A 19,482-nucleotide genomic window follows, 5' to 3' on the forward strand; every position below is an offset into this window, starting at 1 on the left:
GAGAGAGGAAGACAGAAGGCTAACAGAATCAGCATTTTAGAAAAAACTTAATAAAGAGTTAGAAATCCTGGGAAAATAAGATGAGTGGTTATCTGAAAGCCTGCATTTGAAATCATTAACATGTGAGTCTAGCACAAAGTTAGTCCTAAGGAATGATATTATACAAAATATTTTTCACCATTATATTCAACATAACCTTATTTCTTCCGAATACCAATGACAAAAGAGAATGACTAAAATTTTTAACTTGCCAACATGATTTTTTTTGTTGCTAAGTTATTCCATTTTGTTTCTTTTTTTTTTAATTGAAGTATACTCAGTTTACAATGTTGTGTCAATATCTGGTGTACAGCATGTTTCAATCATACATATGCATACATATACTCACTGTCATATTCTTTTTAATTATAGGTTACTACAATATATTGAATATAGTGCCCTGTGCTATGAGGCCAACATGATTTAATAAGACTTTGGTGATTGCATTTGTAATCTGAATGATAAAAATCAATAAAATATGATAATAAGGTTGGCAGGTATAGTAAAACTTCCTTACACAAAGGGAAGTAACAAAATTAAGAAAAATTTAAAATATTATGACCAATTACAAAAGTTAAAGTATCTTCAGTATGCTATATTTGATGAGGATGAGAATAATTCTTATTCTAAAATTCCCAATGTGGGAGTAAGCGTGTAGAATTTTATAAATCTGATCAGAAGTCAATTTTTTCTTGCCAATTTTATCTACTATGCAGATAAAAGAAGTAAAAACATTAATTTTTAATTTAGCCAGTAACTTTCCAGTTCATTTATATTAACATGACTATAATAAGCAACTTTGCTGGTGACAGTTAGTTTAATGTTTTTATTTTCATCTTACTTCTAATTGCTAGAGACACGGTGCTAATACTGAACTGGTACATACTCAAGAAAGTGAGAGGTCAGAGTTGGAACAAAACTGTGATGCAAGCTCATTATAACTGCTTGCATAATACTTGGCCTATGCATAATAGAGGGATTTAGTCTCCTCTATTACCTGCCATATTTATAAGCCACATGGGAGCTAAATTAAAATTAGGCAAAGTTATGCAATTTAAACAGGATTGATACACAAAGCGCAGCAAGCCTAACAAACTAAAAACGAATTATTTAATTCAAAGTATTATTTAAGCAGTATTTCACATGAAGCTGATAAACTCAGTAATATATATTAACATCACATTTCATAGTAGATCACTTCACATTTCATAACATGAAACAAAGTTGAAAATTAAGGTAAATTGTTTTTGAGAACAGATAATCTGTCCATTTTTTCAAGATAATTCACTTTTGGACATCAATAACATCCAAGTTTCAATGTAAATATCATGAAAACATTCACTAACCATAAAATAACTACCATGAGTAATAATAAAGAAGTTTTATGAGTACAATACCTTGGTTAGTGCAGCAGTATGATCTTCTCCACAACAAATATAAACTATTTTCTGAGTTCTTAGTGACTTTAGCAAATTAGGAACATACCTATCTGAAAATTCCAACAAGAGACATTAACAGTATTTTTAAAATTAAAACCCTTCCAAAATGCTTCTCTACAGCCTCCCAAACTCAGTAGACAGTGATGACTACATAATTTTTAACTACAATTCAATTATTTTGTAGTACAAGCCTACTAATTTGGGTTCCCAGGCCTTTCTACTCATGCTGCTGTGATAAAGGAGGGATTCTCAAGGATTAATTTAAGTGTTAAACTGCCCAAATGCCAATCTGCACAGGACTCAGCAATCAAGGAATTTCAAAGCTATTTGACTGATTCCAATATATATACACATCATTCTTTACATTTACTTCATGATAATTAAGCTCACTGGATCCTACTTTTAGCAGCTTGAAAATTAGTTTCTGCTATTTTGTAGCAAAAAGGAGATATAATATTCTAACCTGATATATTTTTCTTATGCAGAACAAAATAATTTTAAATTCTTTGAGTTACTATTTGTTTATCATTACCAGCTGTTACTAGATCAACAACTCAGTTTTGTCTGTTTAAGTCATTACAATTATGTTGAACTTTAAGAAATTAGTTTCTGTATTTCAAATATTAGCATTTAACCTAATGTAGTTATGAAAAATCAGATTCCAAGATCCCAACTTGTTTTAAGTAGTTATAATTTTTTAAAATTCAAAAGGCTTATTTTCAAGACTCCAGCATCACTGTTAACAGTGATTAATTTAATGTCTCAGATTTAAATATTTCCTTAAAAAACAAAAACAGACGAACACTTTAAATTACTTTTCAGGATAATTTTACAGCTTCTTTCTACCAATAGTGGCTGATAATGTGGTACCAATTTGAAATAATGTTTTTCAACTTTCTTTTAATAAACATCCAACAATAAAGATGTTTGTCCAGATACACTTTCTGTATTTTTTTATAACAAAATTTTTGGCCTTTCCATAATCTCCTAAAAATATTACTATCAAACGGAATTTTTTAATTAACCTATCATCCCATCTTCACATCAGGGAAGATCAGGGTACATTTCTCTCTGACACTAAGACTCACTGTTCCATCTCAAAAGATCATCTCTTTTTAAAAGTATATTTATCTATAAATAATGAGAACATACCGTTTTCATCATTAAGACCTAGTTGACCAAATTTGTTGCGTCCCCATCCAAAGATAGCTCCAGAAAGGGTAAGTACAAAACTATGGGCGCCTCCTGCTGCAACTTGCATGAAAGGGATTCCAAGTAAAGACTTAATCAGCTGTGGTGACGCTTGCTTTTTACAGTCAATGCCTAAACCCAACTGGCCATATTTATTCTGTCCCCAACAGAAGACTTCACTTGCTGTAAAAGAAAATCATAAAATTAATTATTTTTCTCACACACACAAAATTTCATTTGAAGATCATCAGCTCGGGGGTATTCTTCTCAGATGAAAATAACATTTACTCTTACTAAATTTATTTCTTATATGGAAACATAATACTACCTAGAATATTCTATATTAGTAGACTTTTAGTTTGACTCACTTTACTGATTTACTGATGAGTAAGTCACATAACTGGAGGTAATCTCATTTCCTGATGCTCCTTAAGAAAGGACTGTTTCTTTTTAATATTCCTCATGTCTCATTTTTATTCTATGATTTCTCCCAAGAGACAATGATCCAAGCTCAAGGCTTCAGTTATCAATTATATGCTGATCACATTAAAAATATAGCTCTAGCCCAGATCTTTTCTCTGAGCAATAAACTCATGTATCCAACTGTTTATCTGACATTTATACTTGGATACTTCAGAGGCATCCCCAGCGCAGCATGCCTTCAACTCAATTCATAACCCCCATCCTATCTCCCATACCTGGACCTCTTCCTAGTGTCCCCCATTTTCAGTAAATGACATCTTAACTGATTCAGCAACACACGACATAAGTCACAGACATAAGGAGTCGTCCTTCATACTCATCTCCTCTCTTACACACAGATTGTTAACAATCTATCTTCTATCACCAAGTTATATAGTTTCCTTTCTACAGAAAAATATGGCAAATAGATCCACTCCTCACCATTTCACCCGGTTCCTATAATAGTTCTCCCTACTTGCCACATTTGCGCCCCTACTGGAACCATTTTTGCAACTTTAGACATCTTTTTACTTATTTTTCTTAATTAAATAGCACTAAACTAATAACTGACACATTGTAACTGATTTTTTAAAAATTCATACTATAAAATAGACAACTCTTAAAAGTTTCCTTCCAAATTAGACCCCTGGTTCCTCTCCCAAGAGACAACCACTTTTACCAACTGCTTCCAGAATACTCTAGGCACATACTAGCAGACTTCTGTATATACACAAAGATATAAAAATGTAGATTTGACAAATGGCAGACACCATAATAATGGTCTGGATAAAGTTTCAAATTAACTGTTCTATAAATTTCATATGTCTGTGTGTTTGTTTTATAATCTCAAATGAGTTGACCAAAAGATGTAGATTTGATAATGTTGCTCATCTGAAAAAAAGTATGTTAGTGCATTCTCACTGCTCTTGGGATACACAGTTTTAACAAGGCTTATAAGGCTCTGTATGATCTACCTATGTTTCTGAGCTCATTTCATACGAGTCTCTCCCCTCACTCACTGTACTCTAGCCATACACACCTTCCTTTACATTCTCCAATGCCCATTCTCACATACTTGCTGTTTCCTCTGCCTCAACCTTCCCCTCATCTTTGTCTTCTTGTAGGAAGCCTTCCCTGATCTCCCAGATTAAGTTCAGTCTCCCCATTATAGGATCTAAATATCCTAACTTTTTCCTTTACAGTCCTTTCTCACAATATGTGATTATATTGTTATTTGTGTGTCTGTACCAAAAAGGCTAGTAGTGTACTGTGTACCATCATTTACTGTACACCCTAATATGCCCAGTTCATGCTGAGTGATCCAAAAAAAAATTCCACTGAATAAATACGATACTGTTAAAACACGAAGCTGAATAAGGCAAAAGAATACCTTTAAGTATGGTAGAAAACTGTCCTCATTAGTAAAACCTTTGGGTTTAAATTTATCTTGGATTTAGCTACCAAAGCATCAGAAGAGGAGGACGCAAAGTAAAAACAAAGAATACAAGGATGCCAACCTCATCCCCCTACTTTATTCCTTAGATGGAATAAATCCAAATTCCTTTATATGGCATATAAGGCCCTTTGTAACAAATCTTTTACTTCACCCTCAACTAAAGATGAGTATGTCTCCCGTGCTCTCACAATACCCACAAAAAACTATACACCAGTACTCAAATACACAAAATACTTTCCTAATTCTACACTTTTACTAGTGTTATTACCTTAGCCAATCCTCAACATTTCCCCTAGCTACTTCACAACATGCCTCCAATTATCTTTCAAGACTTGCATTAGATGCCAATCCCTTCCTTACTGTTATCAGTTCTACTGACTGAAACTAATTATACTTTTTTCCTTATTCCCATAGCATTTTACTTTTACCTTGACCAAAAGTAGTATGTATTTTTTTTCCGCCTCAACTATATTATTTGTGTATCTGCCTCCTCCACTAGATGGCATGGTTCCTAAAACTCTTTCTCAACTTATTTGTATTTTTCCCCACAGCTCTAGTAGCGTTTTATTCTTAGTAGGCCTCACTGGACATTTAATAAATTAAAAGTATTAATAATGATAATGAAGCCACTGGAACTTCTTTTCAATGATAAAAAACAAATAATATGCAGGTTCCTTACTGACTCGTTATAATCCTTAGCTGGCATATGAAAAAGTTAAATAAATAAGCAAACAAAGGTAACAGGATGCTTAGACGACTTCTGTATTTCTATTCATAAAAAGTTTATCTATGAGATCAAATTAAATTAGGCAAGTTATAAACTTCCCCAGCTATGGCAGAATAGCATTTAGCAGACTAAAGAACACTCAGACACCAAAATAAATTTCATGTTTATATACTAGCAATAAACAATTTGAAAAGGACACCATGCAGAATAACAAAAATATCAAATATCTAGGGAAAAATCTAATAAAATTTGTGTAAGACCTCTCCACAGAAAATAAAATGCTACTGAGAAAAATTAAAAGTATAATAAAGAGGGCTATAGCATGTTACAGAATTGAAAGACTCAATATTGTAAAAATTTTCCTCAAATTGACTTGAGAGACAAAGCAATCCCAATCAAAATCCCAATAATCAAAGTATCTGTGAAAACTGACAAGCTAATTCTAAAACGTATATGGAAATGAAAAGGATCAAGAAGAACCAAAACAATCTTTTAAGAACAAAGTTGGAGGAATTTCTGCTGAATTAAAGTATCAAGTAATAAAGCTGAAAAAGGGAAAGAAAATAAAAACAATGCTTACCTTTAGAAAGTGCAAGTGAATGATAGTAACCACAAGCAACCTGTACTATCTGGATATCTGACAAACTTTTAATATTTCTAGAAAAATAAGAAGAGAGATTAGGATTAGTTAATTCCATTTAATAAATGGATCCCTGAATGCTATTTATTTACAGTATTTATTGACTACCTATTATGTGCAAGTAGTTTCCTTACCCGCAAGCAGTTCCTTACTAGCATGATGTAGCAGTTTATGCTGTTTTTTTTCATACAGGCCCAATTTACCAAAAATTTATGCTAAAATCAATAAACAAAATCTAGATATGAAAACAAATCAACAGATGTGATGAGAAAACATTTTTGAGAGGACAGTATTTCAGCACAGTAAACTACATTCACACCTCAGTGCCTTCATAATGCATATGTTTTATTATCAAAATTTAAAAAGTCTTTAGCTTAAAATGTGTGAAACTTGGCAATATATTTGTAAAACAAATGCACATGATCTAACTTGTCTAAAAAGGATGTTTGGCCTAGTTATGTGTATGTTCTCCTCTGTTGGGTTCCTTAAGAATCAAAAGGGATTCCTATCATCTAGTGCTCAAAATTCACAAATTATGAAACTTACTCCCTTTGGACTATCCTTTTGCTTTACATCTAAATCAGTGATATTCAACTTAATTCTTTACTAGGGAAATTTAATCAATTCACATCTATTATGATCACTGATGTGTTCAGTCATATTTCTGTCATCTTGTGTTTCTTCTTTATATTTTCATATTTTCTTTTTTCCCCCCAATCTCTGACTTTTCCTTAACTGCACTCTACCTGTAAAGGTTAATTGTTAAAACACTACAAAAATCAATGTAACTCTGTGCATCAATCATCCGAGGTTTTCTTTATGTAGTTCCCCTTCACCTGGTCGTTCTACTATTTTTCCTGAATGAATGTCTTCAAGAAAAAAAGAGGGGGAGAAAATATAGCATGTTTCTTATTTCCCTTTACCTGATACTGCCACCTGACCTGATTCTGCCATATGAGAGTCCGGAGCAAGTTCTGACCAGAGTGTCGATACCCATGATTTTCAGGAGGCAGCTTCAGCAAATCAAATTTTGAGCAGGAGAAAGGACAGTTAATCTAATTCCATATTGTTGTATTAGAAAGACTTTTATTTAGTGGATTTATGTTCTTAACTACAAAACTTGAAAGTTGTACTGCTACAATTTAGCAGAATCCAACAGGTTAGCAGGATTCAAAGCACCTTCAGATTTTCAAATATAGCAAAATGTCTTTTTTTCTTGCAGTTAGCAAACCCAAACACAGGCAATGTAAAAACAGGAATAAAAAAATACATGGATATGTACAACTGTGCTGAAGTTACTCAACATTTACTGTTACTGCTTATGTATATTAGGCACATCATACATTGACTAGTGAACTTTATTAAATATTTTTAAAACACCAACGGCTCCAAGTTTGAAGTCCAACTTGCAGGACCAAGTAAAACTTTTCAAAATACTACATTTTCATAGCACCTTGTTTTCTCCTTCACAGCATCTGTCTCCATTAATTACCAGCGTACTTATTAATTAAATTATTACTATTATATTTTGCTAAACAATAAGCTCTGTGAAGGCATATTATTATCTTATACTCATGGAATCCCTAGCACCTACCATAATGCCTGGCAAAAAGTATGTTCAAAAACAAAAACAAAAACAAAAACAAAAACAAAAACAAAAACAAAAACAAAAACAAAAACAAAAACAAAACTATGTAAAGCATCCACTGTTAGAAGTGAATCTGTAATGTCCTTGAGTTTTTAGTATTAAAAGTTTGCCCAAAAAACTTCTAAATTTGCAGAGCAATTTAAACTCAGTGACTCCCAATATCAAAATATTATCAAAAAGCTTGGAATATAACATAAATGCTAACTTCTTTAGCCATATCTGCTACAGAGACATAGGAAAGATATTCTTCTGTGGCATTACTGTTTTAAACAAACAAACAAAATCTCCCTTCATCTCTTTCCAGATTTAATACACTGAAGATTGCTGGGGATGGGGAAGAGGAAAGGATATGTTTTCTTGTTTTTTTTTTTTAAGCTTTCAGGAATAAAACAGAAAAAGAAAGAAAAATATTGTGAATGGTAAAACTTAATTTTACCATGTTCCATTCTTCTTAAAGAGATAACAAATTAGAAAATTCTTAATAAAACTGAATTTTATAGAATTCATCAAAAATAATCCCCAATAAGTAAAAAAGATAATGTACATCTTTATTGGCTTTTAATTTTTAAAAGGATTCAAATGTGATTAACAGGAAAAGTAAAATAAGTCAGAATAAATTTTGTAAATAAAAAGTATATATTTACATGTATATATGCTCTACATAAAGATTCCTAATTAATCAGAACTATGAAAAGAAAATCAAAATTCAGATGTCTAGGGTAAATATTTCATAACTGTTTATCAATTTAAAATAACTCCCTAAGGTTTAGAATATGTCAAACATTTTTACATGGCTATGACATCACTAAAATTATTCACTGTAAAGAACAAAATAATTACTGAATTTTGGAAGATGTTTGAGACTTCTAAGAAAATATAATAAACTTGGAAATAAAATTTATACACCCCTCTTTGCAAAGTCTTAACTTAAAAATCAAAACATAAATTGTTAAACAGATGTATTGTGGTACTGTTACATTTTTTCCAACTTAATGTATGGTGGCAATATAGGCAGAAACCAGGCATTTGCAATTGTCTATGAACATAAAATTGTAACAACTATTAATAACGACTCGTGAAAAGTTTACATTATATAATTAAGAATTTGAAGAACTAAAGTATTAAATATTTTGCCAATACCAAACTCATCATGGCATATACATTTTATAAGTACAGGTTTCTATATGCCAATCATACCTCAATAAAGTGGTTTTAAAAATATATTTTGCCAGTAAAACATAATCAACAAATTTCCATTTCCCAATTAAGCCACAACTTTCTTAGTGATTTGAGAAAAGTCTTAGTACCAACTCTTCCATTTTGAAAAATTTAGGCTAACAACGGATCTAGTCTCTACCATTAAGAAATACTCTTTAACTTTCTTTTTAATTTAAAATGTTTGGAACTTTCAGATGCTAATGCTATGCAGCTAATTGTAATATACTTTTATAACTGATTAAACCAAGAAAATCAATTTTATTTTTGACCAGGCTGACAATTCATACATTTTTAATTAAGTTTCTATAGTCCAAAAATAGCTGTTCTCACAAGGATAATCATATTATACCATCCTGTCATAATTTCTTATTACAAATGCCCAAAAAACAGAACTTTAAAAAATAAACTACAACTTTATTTCCAACAGTTATTCTTCTTACATTAAATTAAAAGACAGTAAAATTAGGATTAACTTTTAAAAAAATATATAATACACATCAGAAACTGACACATTGTAACTGACTATACTTTAATAAAAAAGATACATGTCCCTAAACAAATAAAATTAATTAATTAAATTAAGGCATAACATATCCTACATAAAAAGAAATGACTAACCAGAAATGCAGGTCTACAGAGACCACTGATACTGAATAATCTATCTTTCCCCAAGAAGTAATGATTTCAAAACAAAAAAAAATTAGAAACAGGAAGAAATTATCAAATAATAAGAGCTTCAAATATAATCTATTCATTATTAATTTTACATTCATCTTTAATTTTAAAGTGTCACCTAATTTACATACTGTCATCTATTGGCATAAAAACAGGTTTTATTTTCAAGAAAATACAGTCAAATGTTAATCCTCACTTCCCCGATCACCCTTATGAAAATCATAAATGCTAATTTTAAAAAATATATTCACATGTATCTCAGTGTCCTATCTTCTATACAGGTTTTATTAAAAATGTATGTGAAAATTACAAAGCTGGCTGACATCTCTAAGCATCTAGAAAACACCCTGCATCTAAAAAAATGATTTGGTACTGAAATTTTAAAAGGCAAAAAAATCACTGATAATCTTTCCTAAAAATCTATTTCTACTGAAATACTAAATAGTCTTTTAAGAAATGAAAATGTCAGTAAAAATTATATGTATGTCACAATAAAACAGATCAGTTCAAGAAAAACCAAGAATGCTGAACAGGAAAAAATGCCCTACTATACACCTTAGAGTTAAGACAGATGCTCAGTAAATACATAAATAGAGAAGTTTAAACCAAAGAACTCAGTTAAGATCTCTTTCAGGTCCCCATCTAAGTTCACAGAACAGTAGTCACAAATACATAACTGGGCAACCTTCAAATAAATTGTCATATAGTAAAAGTTTCTCCTTATAGTAACTTTCTTTCCATTTACTAATCATCTATGGATTCCTGACTAAAATCTCTTACACCAGAACTGAACAGCAAAATAAATAAAAAAAATTGTAAGCATAAGAATTAAGAGAATAAAGTGGAGTAAAAATTAGGGAAACTAGCAAGTTTTGCCATGAATCATGGTTTTGAGAATATCGTCTTAGAAAACCTAACAAGTAAGTCCCTTTTCAATCCTTAAACACAAAATTCTTAAAATCTTAAATAAAATCCCATTCTACAACAATATACTTAGATTAAGGAAAAAATTTTTTCTCACAACAGCATCACAGTTACAGACGTAAAAAGCATAATGGGAAGTGTGTTTGTTACTTGTTATTGCAGAAGAAACAACGAAGAAGGAATTTGTAGAATTTGGTTACAAGCTCTATTTAAAAACATGTGAATGTGATGATGTATCCAAAAATCTCAACAGACAGTTCATTACTAGAACAAATATAAAAGGTCAAACTGAAGATGAAATAAACTTTCAATATGTTAAAATAAAGCAAATACTTTACATGTATACTTTAAGTTTTTAAATAAACATATACACATGATGGAAGGTTATGGGCTTACTGAAGGAACTAGCTGCCTTTCTTCGTTAACTCATTTCTAACAATGGTAAGAGTTCCTGTTCTGAAATACATTAGCTCCCGTGCTCCATTTTCTTATCCTGGTAGTTATTTTTTAAACCAAAACAAACATTATCTACATTAAGTTAAAAACAAAATATCTAAATGTGTATTAAAAAAAGGCTACCTGAGATAAATCTAAAATTAGTTTAATACCTCGGTTCCCTGGAGAGTTCTCTTTTGTCCCTAAAACTACTACTAGAAAGAAAAAACAAGAGTTTAAGGAGGCAAGAATTTATATAATTTTAAACATGAAGCATGAATTAGTGTATTAATTACGTATATAAAAGAAATTGGATACTCTTCTTTAAATCTTTATATTTTTACCTAGATATGTTCATGCTCTTAGAGTTATTAATATTAAAGCAATGGCTATGCCCTATGTAAATCTGTACGACTACAACATTGATGAGTCATTGTTTATTTTTAAATTTTGAAAACATTCTATGACAAATTTGTGGTTAGCATAAATTAAATTGTGGTCACTACTATGTAAAAATGTGGAAAATGAATTCTTTTTATGCTTTAAACATGTGGGACTTCTATATTCAATAAAAATAAACACTGAAAAAAAGATACATGCAACCAACTAATATTTAATAAATATTTCAATAGCTGAGGTACTCAAGATAGTAGAATTAATGGTTTAAATCAGTCTCGCCCACCTAAAAATCCTATTAAGAGAAAATTTATAATAAAGTATATATTCCCCATCCTTTTTCTTTACAAACAGAAATGACTTGGGGAAAATACGGAGTATATAAAATATAGCACTCAATCCAAAATTAAAGGCAAGAACCTACCTAGTAAATGCCTTAAGAACTCAGAGGGGAGAAGTAATTAGGTGTCAACTCTTAAATGCCCACAGTAAGCAAAATAATTTAGATAACAAATTTATTATAAAAGATTGTTAAAGACCTCTTGTTGGTCACCTTTGTTACCTGGGTACTCTGATACATTCCTCTGATCCTAGCAGGCCAAGCTGTCCATCAGAATCGAGACCCCAAGCATACACCTGGCCCTTGTCATTTAGTGCTAATGTATGAGCTTCTCCACATGAAACAGCTACGATATTTTGGGCATCCAGGGCAACAACCTGCTCTACAGAAATCAAGAAGAGACACATTACATTCTAATTTTAAACTCCCAATAAGAATAAAATACAGTGTTTATCTTGTACAAAAAAGCTAAGGAAATGCTGAAATACAGACTAAGTGTAACTTCAGTTATTCTGAAAAACCTAACAAATATGTTCCACACAAAATTCTCAATGTGGTAAATGCAGAAATATATCATAGGGCATAATCAATTCAGAATATTAGGTGAATTGAACATTTTGGGGAAGAAGTAAACGGTTCACAAGGATTCTCTCAGAAAGTGCTCTTCATTTGAAGCCATTACCAATAAAAAGAACGGAGTCCAGCTGAAAGGGAATCATTTAAATAATTTGGCTTGTTTGTATTTTAACAATAAGATCATAACTGACACACACATTACCATATGAATACTACTATGGAGTGATCCTGAAATTAATGAAATAATCTGAATTAGCAATTTCTGACAGGAAACAATTCTTTACAGATCTCATAAATAAATATCTATTGGATATGCTGAGGAGAGAATTGAAAGGCAACGTGACCATAACAAATAGGTTTCAGCTTACAGGCTGCCATTTTAACACTGAAGATATAAAACCTTCATATGTGATTAAAACTTGTTCAAGCTTTAAGTCAGTAATTAAAATAATGGCCCTTCAGAGGACTGTCAGCAGCCACTGACAAATCAATAAAGAAAGTGAAACTGTCTCCTTAGTATCTTTAAGATCTGCATTGTCTATCAGTTTTTTTAATAGTACCACAAGTTCTTTTAAAACACCATTTAAAATTAACTTTTTAATCTAATAAGAAAGCTATGTCTTCAATAAACTGAAAGTCTATTGTTGCAGAGACATTAAAATTGAATCCATCAGGGTTTCTTCAGAAGCACATTTTAGCTAATGTACAAGTGCAGCTATTCAATAATGAAACAGATTATATCAAGGAGGTTTAAATCCCTATATATAAATTCAGATTATATCTTAATTACTTATTCTGCATTTTAGGGTGGGAGGTTAGCCCTTAGACAGCCTCCAGGAATTTGCTCTAATGATACATTATCTTAAGTACTTACCTTAAAGTACTATGAGTTAATTTGTGAAGCTGATGAACAGTACATGGAAGTTCATTATACTCATCTCTCACTTTTTGTGCATATTTTTTGCATGTGTTTTTAAAAAGTATATTGCAGTAACGCACAAAACCAAAAATATATAACACGGCACCCCCCAAAAAAAGAAAAAGGACTTAGAAGTATGGCATCATTTATTTACATCAAAATATTCCCATAAATCTTAATTATGAAGACAGAAGTAAAATGCACAAATCTGTTATCCTTCACAAAGCCCCTGAAACGAGTCAATGTTTCTTGAAAATAATCTTCATAGGAAATATAGTAAAGAGCAGAAAATGACAGGATGACAAGAAGAATGAGTAAGACTGGTTGGTTCAACAACATATGAAGAGTACTTAAATTAGACAGCAATGGCTATAAAATCAAAGGTACTAAAAATCAAAGAAACAAAGAAGAAATAATCATTCATACCAAACACTAATATTTACTGTAAATTTCTTGTGCTCTAAGCACTAGACACACAGATAAATAAAAGAGTTTTCATCTTCAAGGAGTTTACTGTCTATAGAAAAACAGGCGAGACAGGGATTGTGATTAAATGCTAAGATCAACAAAAGGCATCATGGGAACATAAGATACTTATTAAAGCCTTTAAAGATAATAGGAAGAATTCTGGAAGACAGTGACACTTAAGCAGCTGAGGAAAAAGGAAGAGATTCCATGTATGCATCTGAGAAAATTCAAATTATTTTCTCAAATACCGCAAAACAAACTAAAAGCAAAGTGAAAAGACTGATTTTTAAAAAGCAGAGGAAAATGTTATCGACCTGTCAAACAAAGAAACAGCCTCCCTAATATTTAAAACTGGGGGGGAAAAGAGCAGTAATTCAGTGAAAAATAAGCAAAAGATGTGAACTGATAGTTCACAAAAAAAGAAACAGAAATGGCCCTTACTCCTATGAAAAGACGCTCAACTTCACTGATAAGAGAAATGAAAATTCAGTCTACATCGGGAAGCCAATTATACATTCTCTTAGAAAATTAATAAAGCCACACACTGTTTTTTAAAATTAGAAGTACTGAGGATTGACCCAAAACCTTGCTTATGCTAAGCATGCACCCTACCAGACTTACACCCACCCCTCAAGACATACACTTTTAACTGGTGCACATTTCTATAGGGTTAACCTTCAATTATAAAAGTTTACATTTATCAGAAGAATGAGAAGATAAGCCACTGACTCGGAGAAAATATTCACAAAAGACACAACTAATAAAGGATTGCTATCCAAAATATTTTTTAAAATTTCTTAAAACCCAACAGTAAGAAAATAAATAACCCAATCTTGTCAACATGGCAGAGAAGGACCTTGAGTTCACCTCCTCTCATGAATACAACAAAACCACAGCTGACTGCTGAACAACCATCAATAAAAACAGACTGAAACCAGGGGGAAGATATAGCTCCAGTGGCAGAGTGCATAACATGTACCACGCCCTGGGTTCAACATCCCCTACCTTCTCTAAAAATAAACAAACAAATCTAATAATCTACTCCCCACCCCGCAAAGAAACAAAAACAAAAACAAAAACAAAAGACTGGAACCTACCAAAAAAAACCCATCTTCTACAACTAGAAACATAAAGAGGGAACCATAGCAGAACAGCAAGAGGGGCGCACTTGCATATTCCAGTCCCATAACCCCCAGTGGGTGATCCAAAAGCTGGAGAATAACCAAATTGCGGGGTTCTCCTACAGGAGTGAGTTCTGAGCCCCTTGTCAGGCACCCCAGCCCTGAGGGTCCAGCATTGGGAGAAGTCACCAGAATGTCTGGCTTTGAAGGCTAGTGAGGCTTAATTGCAGGAGCTTCACAGGACTGGAGCAAACAGAGACTTCACTCTTAAAGAGTGCACACAAAATCTCACATACACGGGGGCCAAGGGTTGACCGAAGCAATATTTTCACAGGAATGTGGGTCAAACCTGTCTGCTGGTCTTGGAGGTTTCAGGGGGTGGGTGGGAGGGTAGTGTAGCTGTGGCTTACCCTTTGAACATAAAAGCTGGTGGTGACAGAAGGAAGGGGGGATATTCATCTGCATAAACTCACCTGGAGGCTGACATCTTGCTTGGGGCATGAGCACCAAGACCTGGCCCCACCCAACAGCCTGTAGGCTTAAGTGCCAAATAACTAACAGGGTGGGAACACAGATCCATCCATCAGCAGACAGGCTACCTTAAGACTTTCTGAGCCCACAGCCCCCTCTAAGCACACCCCCAGGCATGGGTCTGTCCACCAGAGAGCCAGACCCAGCTCCACCCATCAGTGGGCAGGCATCAGCCCCTCCTACCAGGAAGTATGCAGGAGCCTATAGACTAGACTCATCCACCAGGGGGCAGACAACAGAAGCAAGAAATCTATGACCCCATAGCCTTAGGAACCAAATTTACAAATACAAAATACAGCCCAGACCCCTACGTGGGACCAGTCAGCTCCTGGCCCATGGATAACAAGAGGGGAGTGTACAGCTGGGATACCTAGGATGCCCCCTACAAAGGGCCACTTTTCCCAGGTCAAGAAATCTAACTAACCCACCACATAATAAATATACAAACAGAAATTCAGACAAAATGAAGTAGCAAGGAAATGTATTCCAAAAGAACAAGGTACAACCCCAGAAAAATTAAGTAATGCAGAGACAGGCAATCTACCCAAGAAAGAGTTCAGATTAATGATCATGAAGGAAAAGAATGGATGCACAGAATGAGAAGTTAAAAGCTTTTAACAAAGAGTTAAAAAATACAAAAAATAATCAAATAGTTGAAGACTATAATAAATGAAATGAAAGATACACTCAAAGGAATCAACAGTAGAATAAACGAGGCAGAAGAATGGATCAGAGAGCTTGAACACAGAGTAGTGGAAATCACTGCCATATAACAGAAAAAAGAATGAAAAGAAGGAAGAGACCTCTGGGAAAATATTAAGCAAACTAACATTCACATTACACAGGTTCCAGAAGGAGAAGAGAGAGAAAGGGCCTGAGAAGATATTTGAAGAGACAATAACTGAAATCTTCCCTACCATAGTAAAGGAAATAGTCACCCAAGTCCAGGAAGCACAGAGATTCCCATACAGTATTATTCCAAAGAGGAGCACACTGAGACCCATGGTAATCAAACTAACAAAAAAATTAAAGATAAAGAGACAATACTAAAAGCAACAAGAGAAAAGCAACAAATAACATACACAGGAACTCCCATAACATTATCATCTGATTTTTCAGCAGAAACTCTGCAGGTCAGAGGGAAGTAGCATAATATATTTAAAGTGATCAAAGAGAAAAAACCTACAACCAAGAATACTCTACCCAGCAAGGCTTCATTCAGATTTGATGGAGAAATCAAAAGCTTTACAAACAAGCAAAAGCTAAAAGAATTCAGCACCACCAAACCAGCTTTACAACAAATGCTAAAGGAACTTCTTTAGGTGGAAAAGAAAAGACCACAATTAGAAACAAGAAAATTACAAAACAGAAAAGCTCACCAGTACACACAATCATACAGTAAAGGTAGGAAGTCATCTACACACAAACTAATAGGAAAGTTAAAAGACAAAAGTAGTAAAATCATCTGTATCCACAATAAGCAGTTAAAGGATACACAAAACAATTAGCTGTAAAATATGATATCAATATCAGTAATCATGAGGGGAGTATGAATGCAAGGTATTTAAAATGCATCTGGTATAAAAAATAAACAAGTTTCTTCCCTGTAGCACAGGGAAAATATATTCAATATCATGTAGTAACCTATAACAAAAAAGAACATGAAAACAAACATATGTACATACATGTATGACTGAAACAATATGCTCCACACCAGAAACTGATATAACAGTGTAAACTGACTATATTTAAATAAATAAATAAAATGCATTTGAAATTAAGAGGTCAGCAACTTAAAACAATCATGTATGTATGTATGTGTGTGTATATACTTTTATACCAAAACCTCATGGTAACTGCAAACTAAAAACCTGTAATAGACAATAGACACAAAAATAAAGAGGAATCCAACATAGCACTAAAGATAGTCATCAAATAAAATAAAGAACAAAATTGAAAAGGGGGAAAAAGAACAACTCAAAGCAATTAAGAAAATGGCAATAAGAACATACTTATCAATAATTACCTTAAATGCAAATGGACTAAACAATCCAATCAAAAGATATAGACTGGCTGAATGGATACAAAACAAGACCCATATATATGCTGTATACAAGAGACCCACTTCAGACCTAGGGACACACACAGACTGAAAGTGAAGGGATGCAAATGGAAACCAAAAGAAAGCTGGAGTAGCAAATATTTATATCAGACAAAACAGACTTTAAAAGAGACAAACAGGGACACTACATAATGATCAAGGGGTCAACCCAAGAAAAGGATGTAACAATTGTAAATATATATACACCCAAAAAAGGAGTACCTCAATATATACAGCAACTGTTAACAAACATAAGACAAACTGCCAGTAACACAGTAATAGTGAGGACCTTAACACCCCATTTACAACAACGAACAGATCATCCAGACAGAAAAACGGCAAGGAAATATAGGCCTTAAATGACACACTAAACCAGATAAACTTAATTGATACTTAGCATTCCATCTGAAAGCAGCAGAATACACATTCTTTTCAATTATACATGGAACATTCTGTAGGATAGATCACATACTGGGCCACAAAACAAGCCTTGGTAAACCAAAAACAAAACAAAACAAAACAAAACAAAACAAAACTTGAAAGTATATCAAGTATCTTTTCTGACCACAAGACTATATTAGAAATCAATTACAAAAAGAAAAAAGAAAAAAAAAACTGCAAAAAACACAAACACAAGGAAGCTAAACAATATGCTACAAAACAACCAATAGATAATTGATGAAATCAAAATGAAATTTTTTAAAAAGCAGGGACAAATGAAAACACAATAATTCAAAACCTATGGGATGCAGAAAAAGCAGTTCTAAGCGGGAAGTTTGTAATGACATAATCTTACCTCAGAAAACAAAATGTCAAACAACCTACCCTTACACCTAAATCACCTAGAGAAGAAACAAACAAAACCCAAAATACAAGGAAAGGAATCATAAAGATCAGAGCAGAAATAAATGAAAGAGACTAAAAAAAAAATAGAAAGGATCAATAAAACTAAAAGCTGATTCTTTGAAAAGATATACAAAATTGATAAACCTTTAGTGAGATTCATCAAGAAAAAAAGGGAGAGGACCCAAATCAATAGAAATGAGAAAGAAGTTGTAAGTGACGCCACAGAAATACAAAGGACCATAAGAGGCTATTACCAAAAACTATATACCAATAAAATGGAAAACCTATAAGAAATTGACAAATTCTTAAAAAGGTACAATCTTCCAAGACTGAACCAAGAACAAATAGAAAATATGAACAGACTACCAGTACTGAAATCGAATCAGTAATTTACAAACTCCCAAACAAACAAAAGTCCTAAACCAGATGGCTTCACAGGTGAATTCTACTAAATATTTACAGAAGAGTTAACACTTATCCTTCTGAAACTATTCCAAACAACTGCAGAGGAAGGAACACTTCCAAACACATTCTATGATGCCATCATCACCCTGATATCAAAACCAAGGGTATCTCTCTCTCTCTCACACACACACACACACAATTACAGGCCAATATCCCTGATGAACACAGATGCAAAAATTCTCAACAAAATTCTTGCAAATTGACTCCAACAATACATTAAAAGGATGATACACCATGATCAAGTGGGATTTATTCCAAGGACACAAGGATTTTTCAATATCCACAAATCAATCAGGGTGATACATCACATAACTTAAAAATAAAAACCATATGATCATCTCAATAGATGTACAAAAAGCATCTGATAAAATTCAACATCCATTTATAGTAAAAACTCTCCAGAAAGTGGACATAGAAGGAACATATCTCAACATAACAAAGGCCATATGACAAGCCTACAGCTAACATCATACTCAATAGTTAAAAACTAAAGGCATTTCTTCTAAGATCAGGAACAAGACAAGGATGCCCACTCTTGCCACTTTTATTCAACATAGTTTTGGAAGTCCTAGCTACAACAATTAAAGAAAAAGAAATAAAATGAATCCAAATTGGAAAAGAAGTAAAACTGTCACTGTTTGCAGGTGACATGATACTATAAACAGAAAATCTCAAATATGCTACTAGAAAACTACTAGACCTCATCTATGAATTCAGTAAAGTTGCAGGATACAAAATTAGCATACAGAAATTTGTTGTATTTCTATATACTAACAGCAAAATATAAGAAATAAAAATTAATAAGGAAGCAACCCCATTTACCACTGCATCAAAAAAAAAAAAAAAAAAAACTAGGAATAAATCT

At 32.7% G+C, this 19,482-nt stretch overlaps 1 protein-coding gene across 7 annotated transcripts in view; it reads right to left on the bottom strand.

The window, feature by feature from the left end:
* Positions 1-19,482, bottom strand: part of HERC4 (HECT and RLD domain containing E3 ubiquitin protein ligase 4) — a 130,023-nt gene that overhangs the window by 82,869 nt on the left and 27,672 nt on the right. For all 7 annotated transcript variants that reach the window (XR_004323983.1, XM_032491506.1, XM_032491503.1 and 4 more), the window contains exons 3-6: positions 11,813-11,972; positions 5,895-5,971; positions 2,631-2,852; positions 1,437-1,528 (exon numbers count right to left, since the gene is read on the bottom strand). Coding sequence is in view for 6 of the 7 variants with exons in the window: in XM_032491506.1 (XP_032347397.1) it covers positions 1,437-1,528; positions 2,631-2,852; positions 5,895-5,971; positions 11,813-11,972 (551 nt within the window). In the remaining variant the exon portion in view is untranslated. The remainder of the gene's footprint in view (positions 1-1,436; positions 1,529-2,630; positions 2,853-5,894; positions 5,972-11,812; positions 11,973-19,482) is intronic.

This window comes from Camelus ferus, chromosome 11 (assembly GCF_009834535.1).
Source record: "Camelus ferus isolate YT-003-E chromosome 11, BCGSAC_Cfer_1.0, whole genome shotgun sequence".
Lineage (NCBI taxonomy): Eukaryota > Metazoa > Chordata > Mammalia > Artiodactyla > Camelidae > Camelus > Camelus ferus.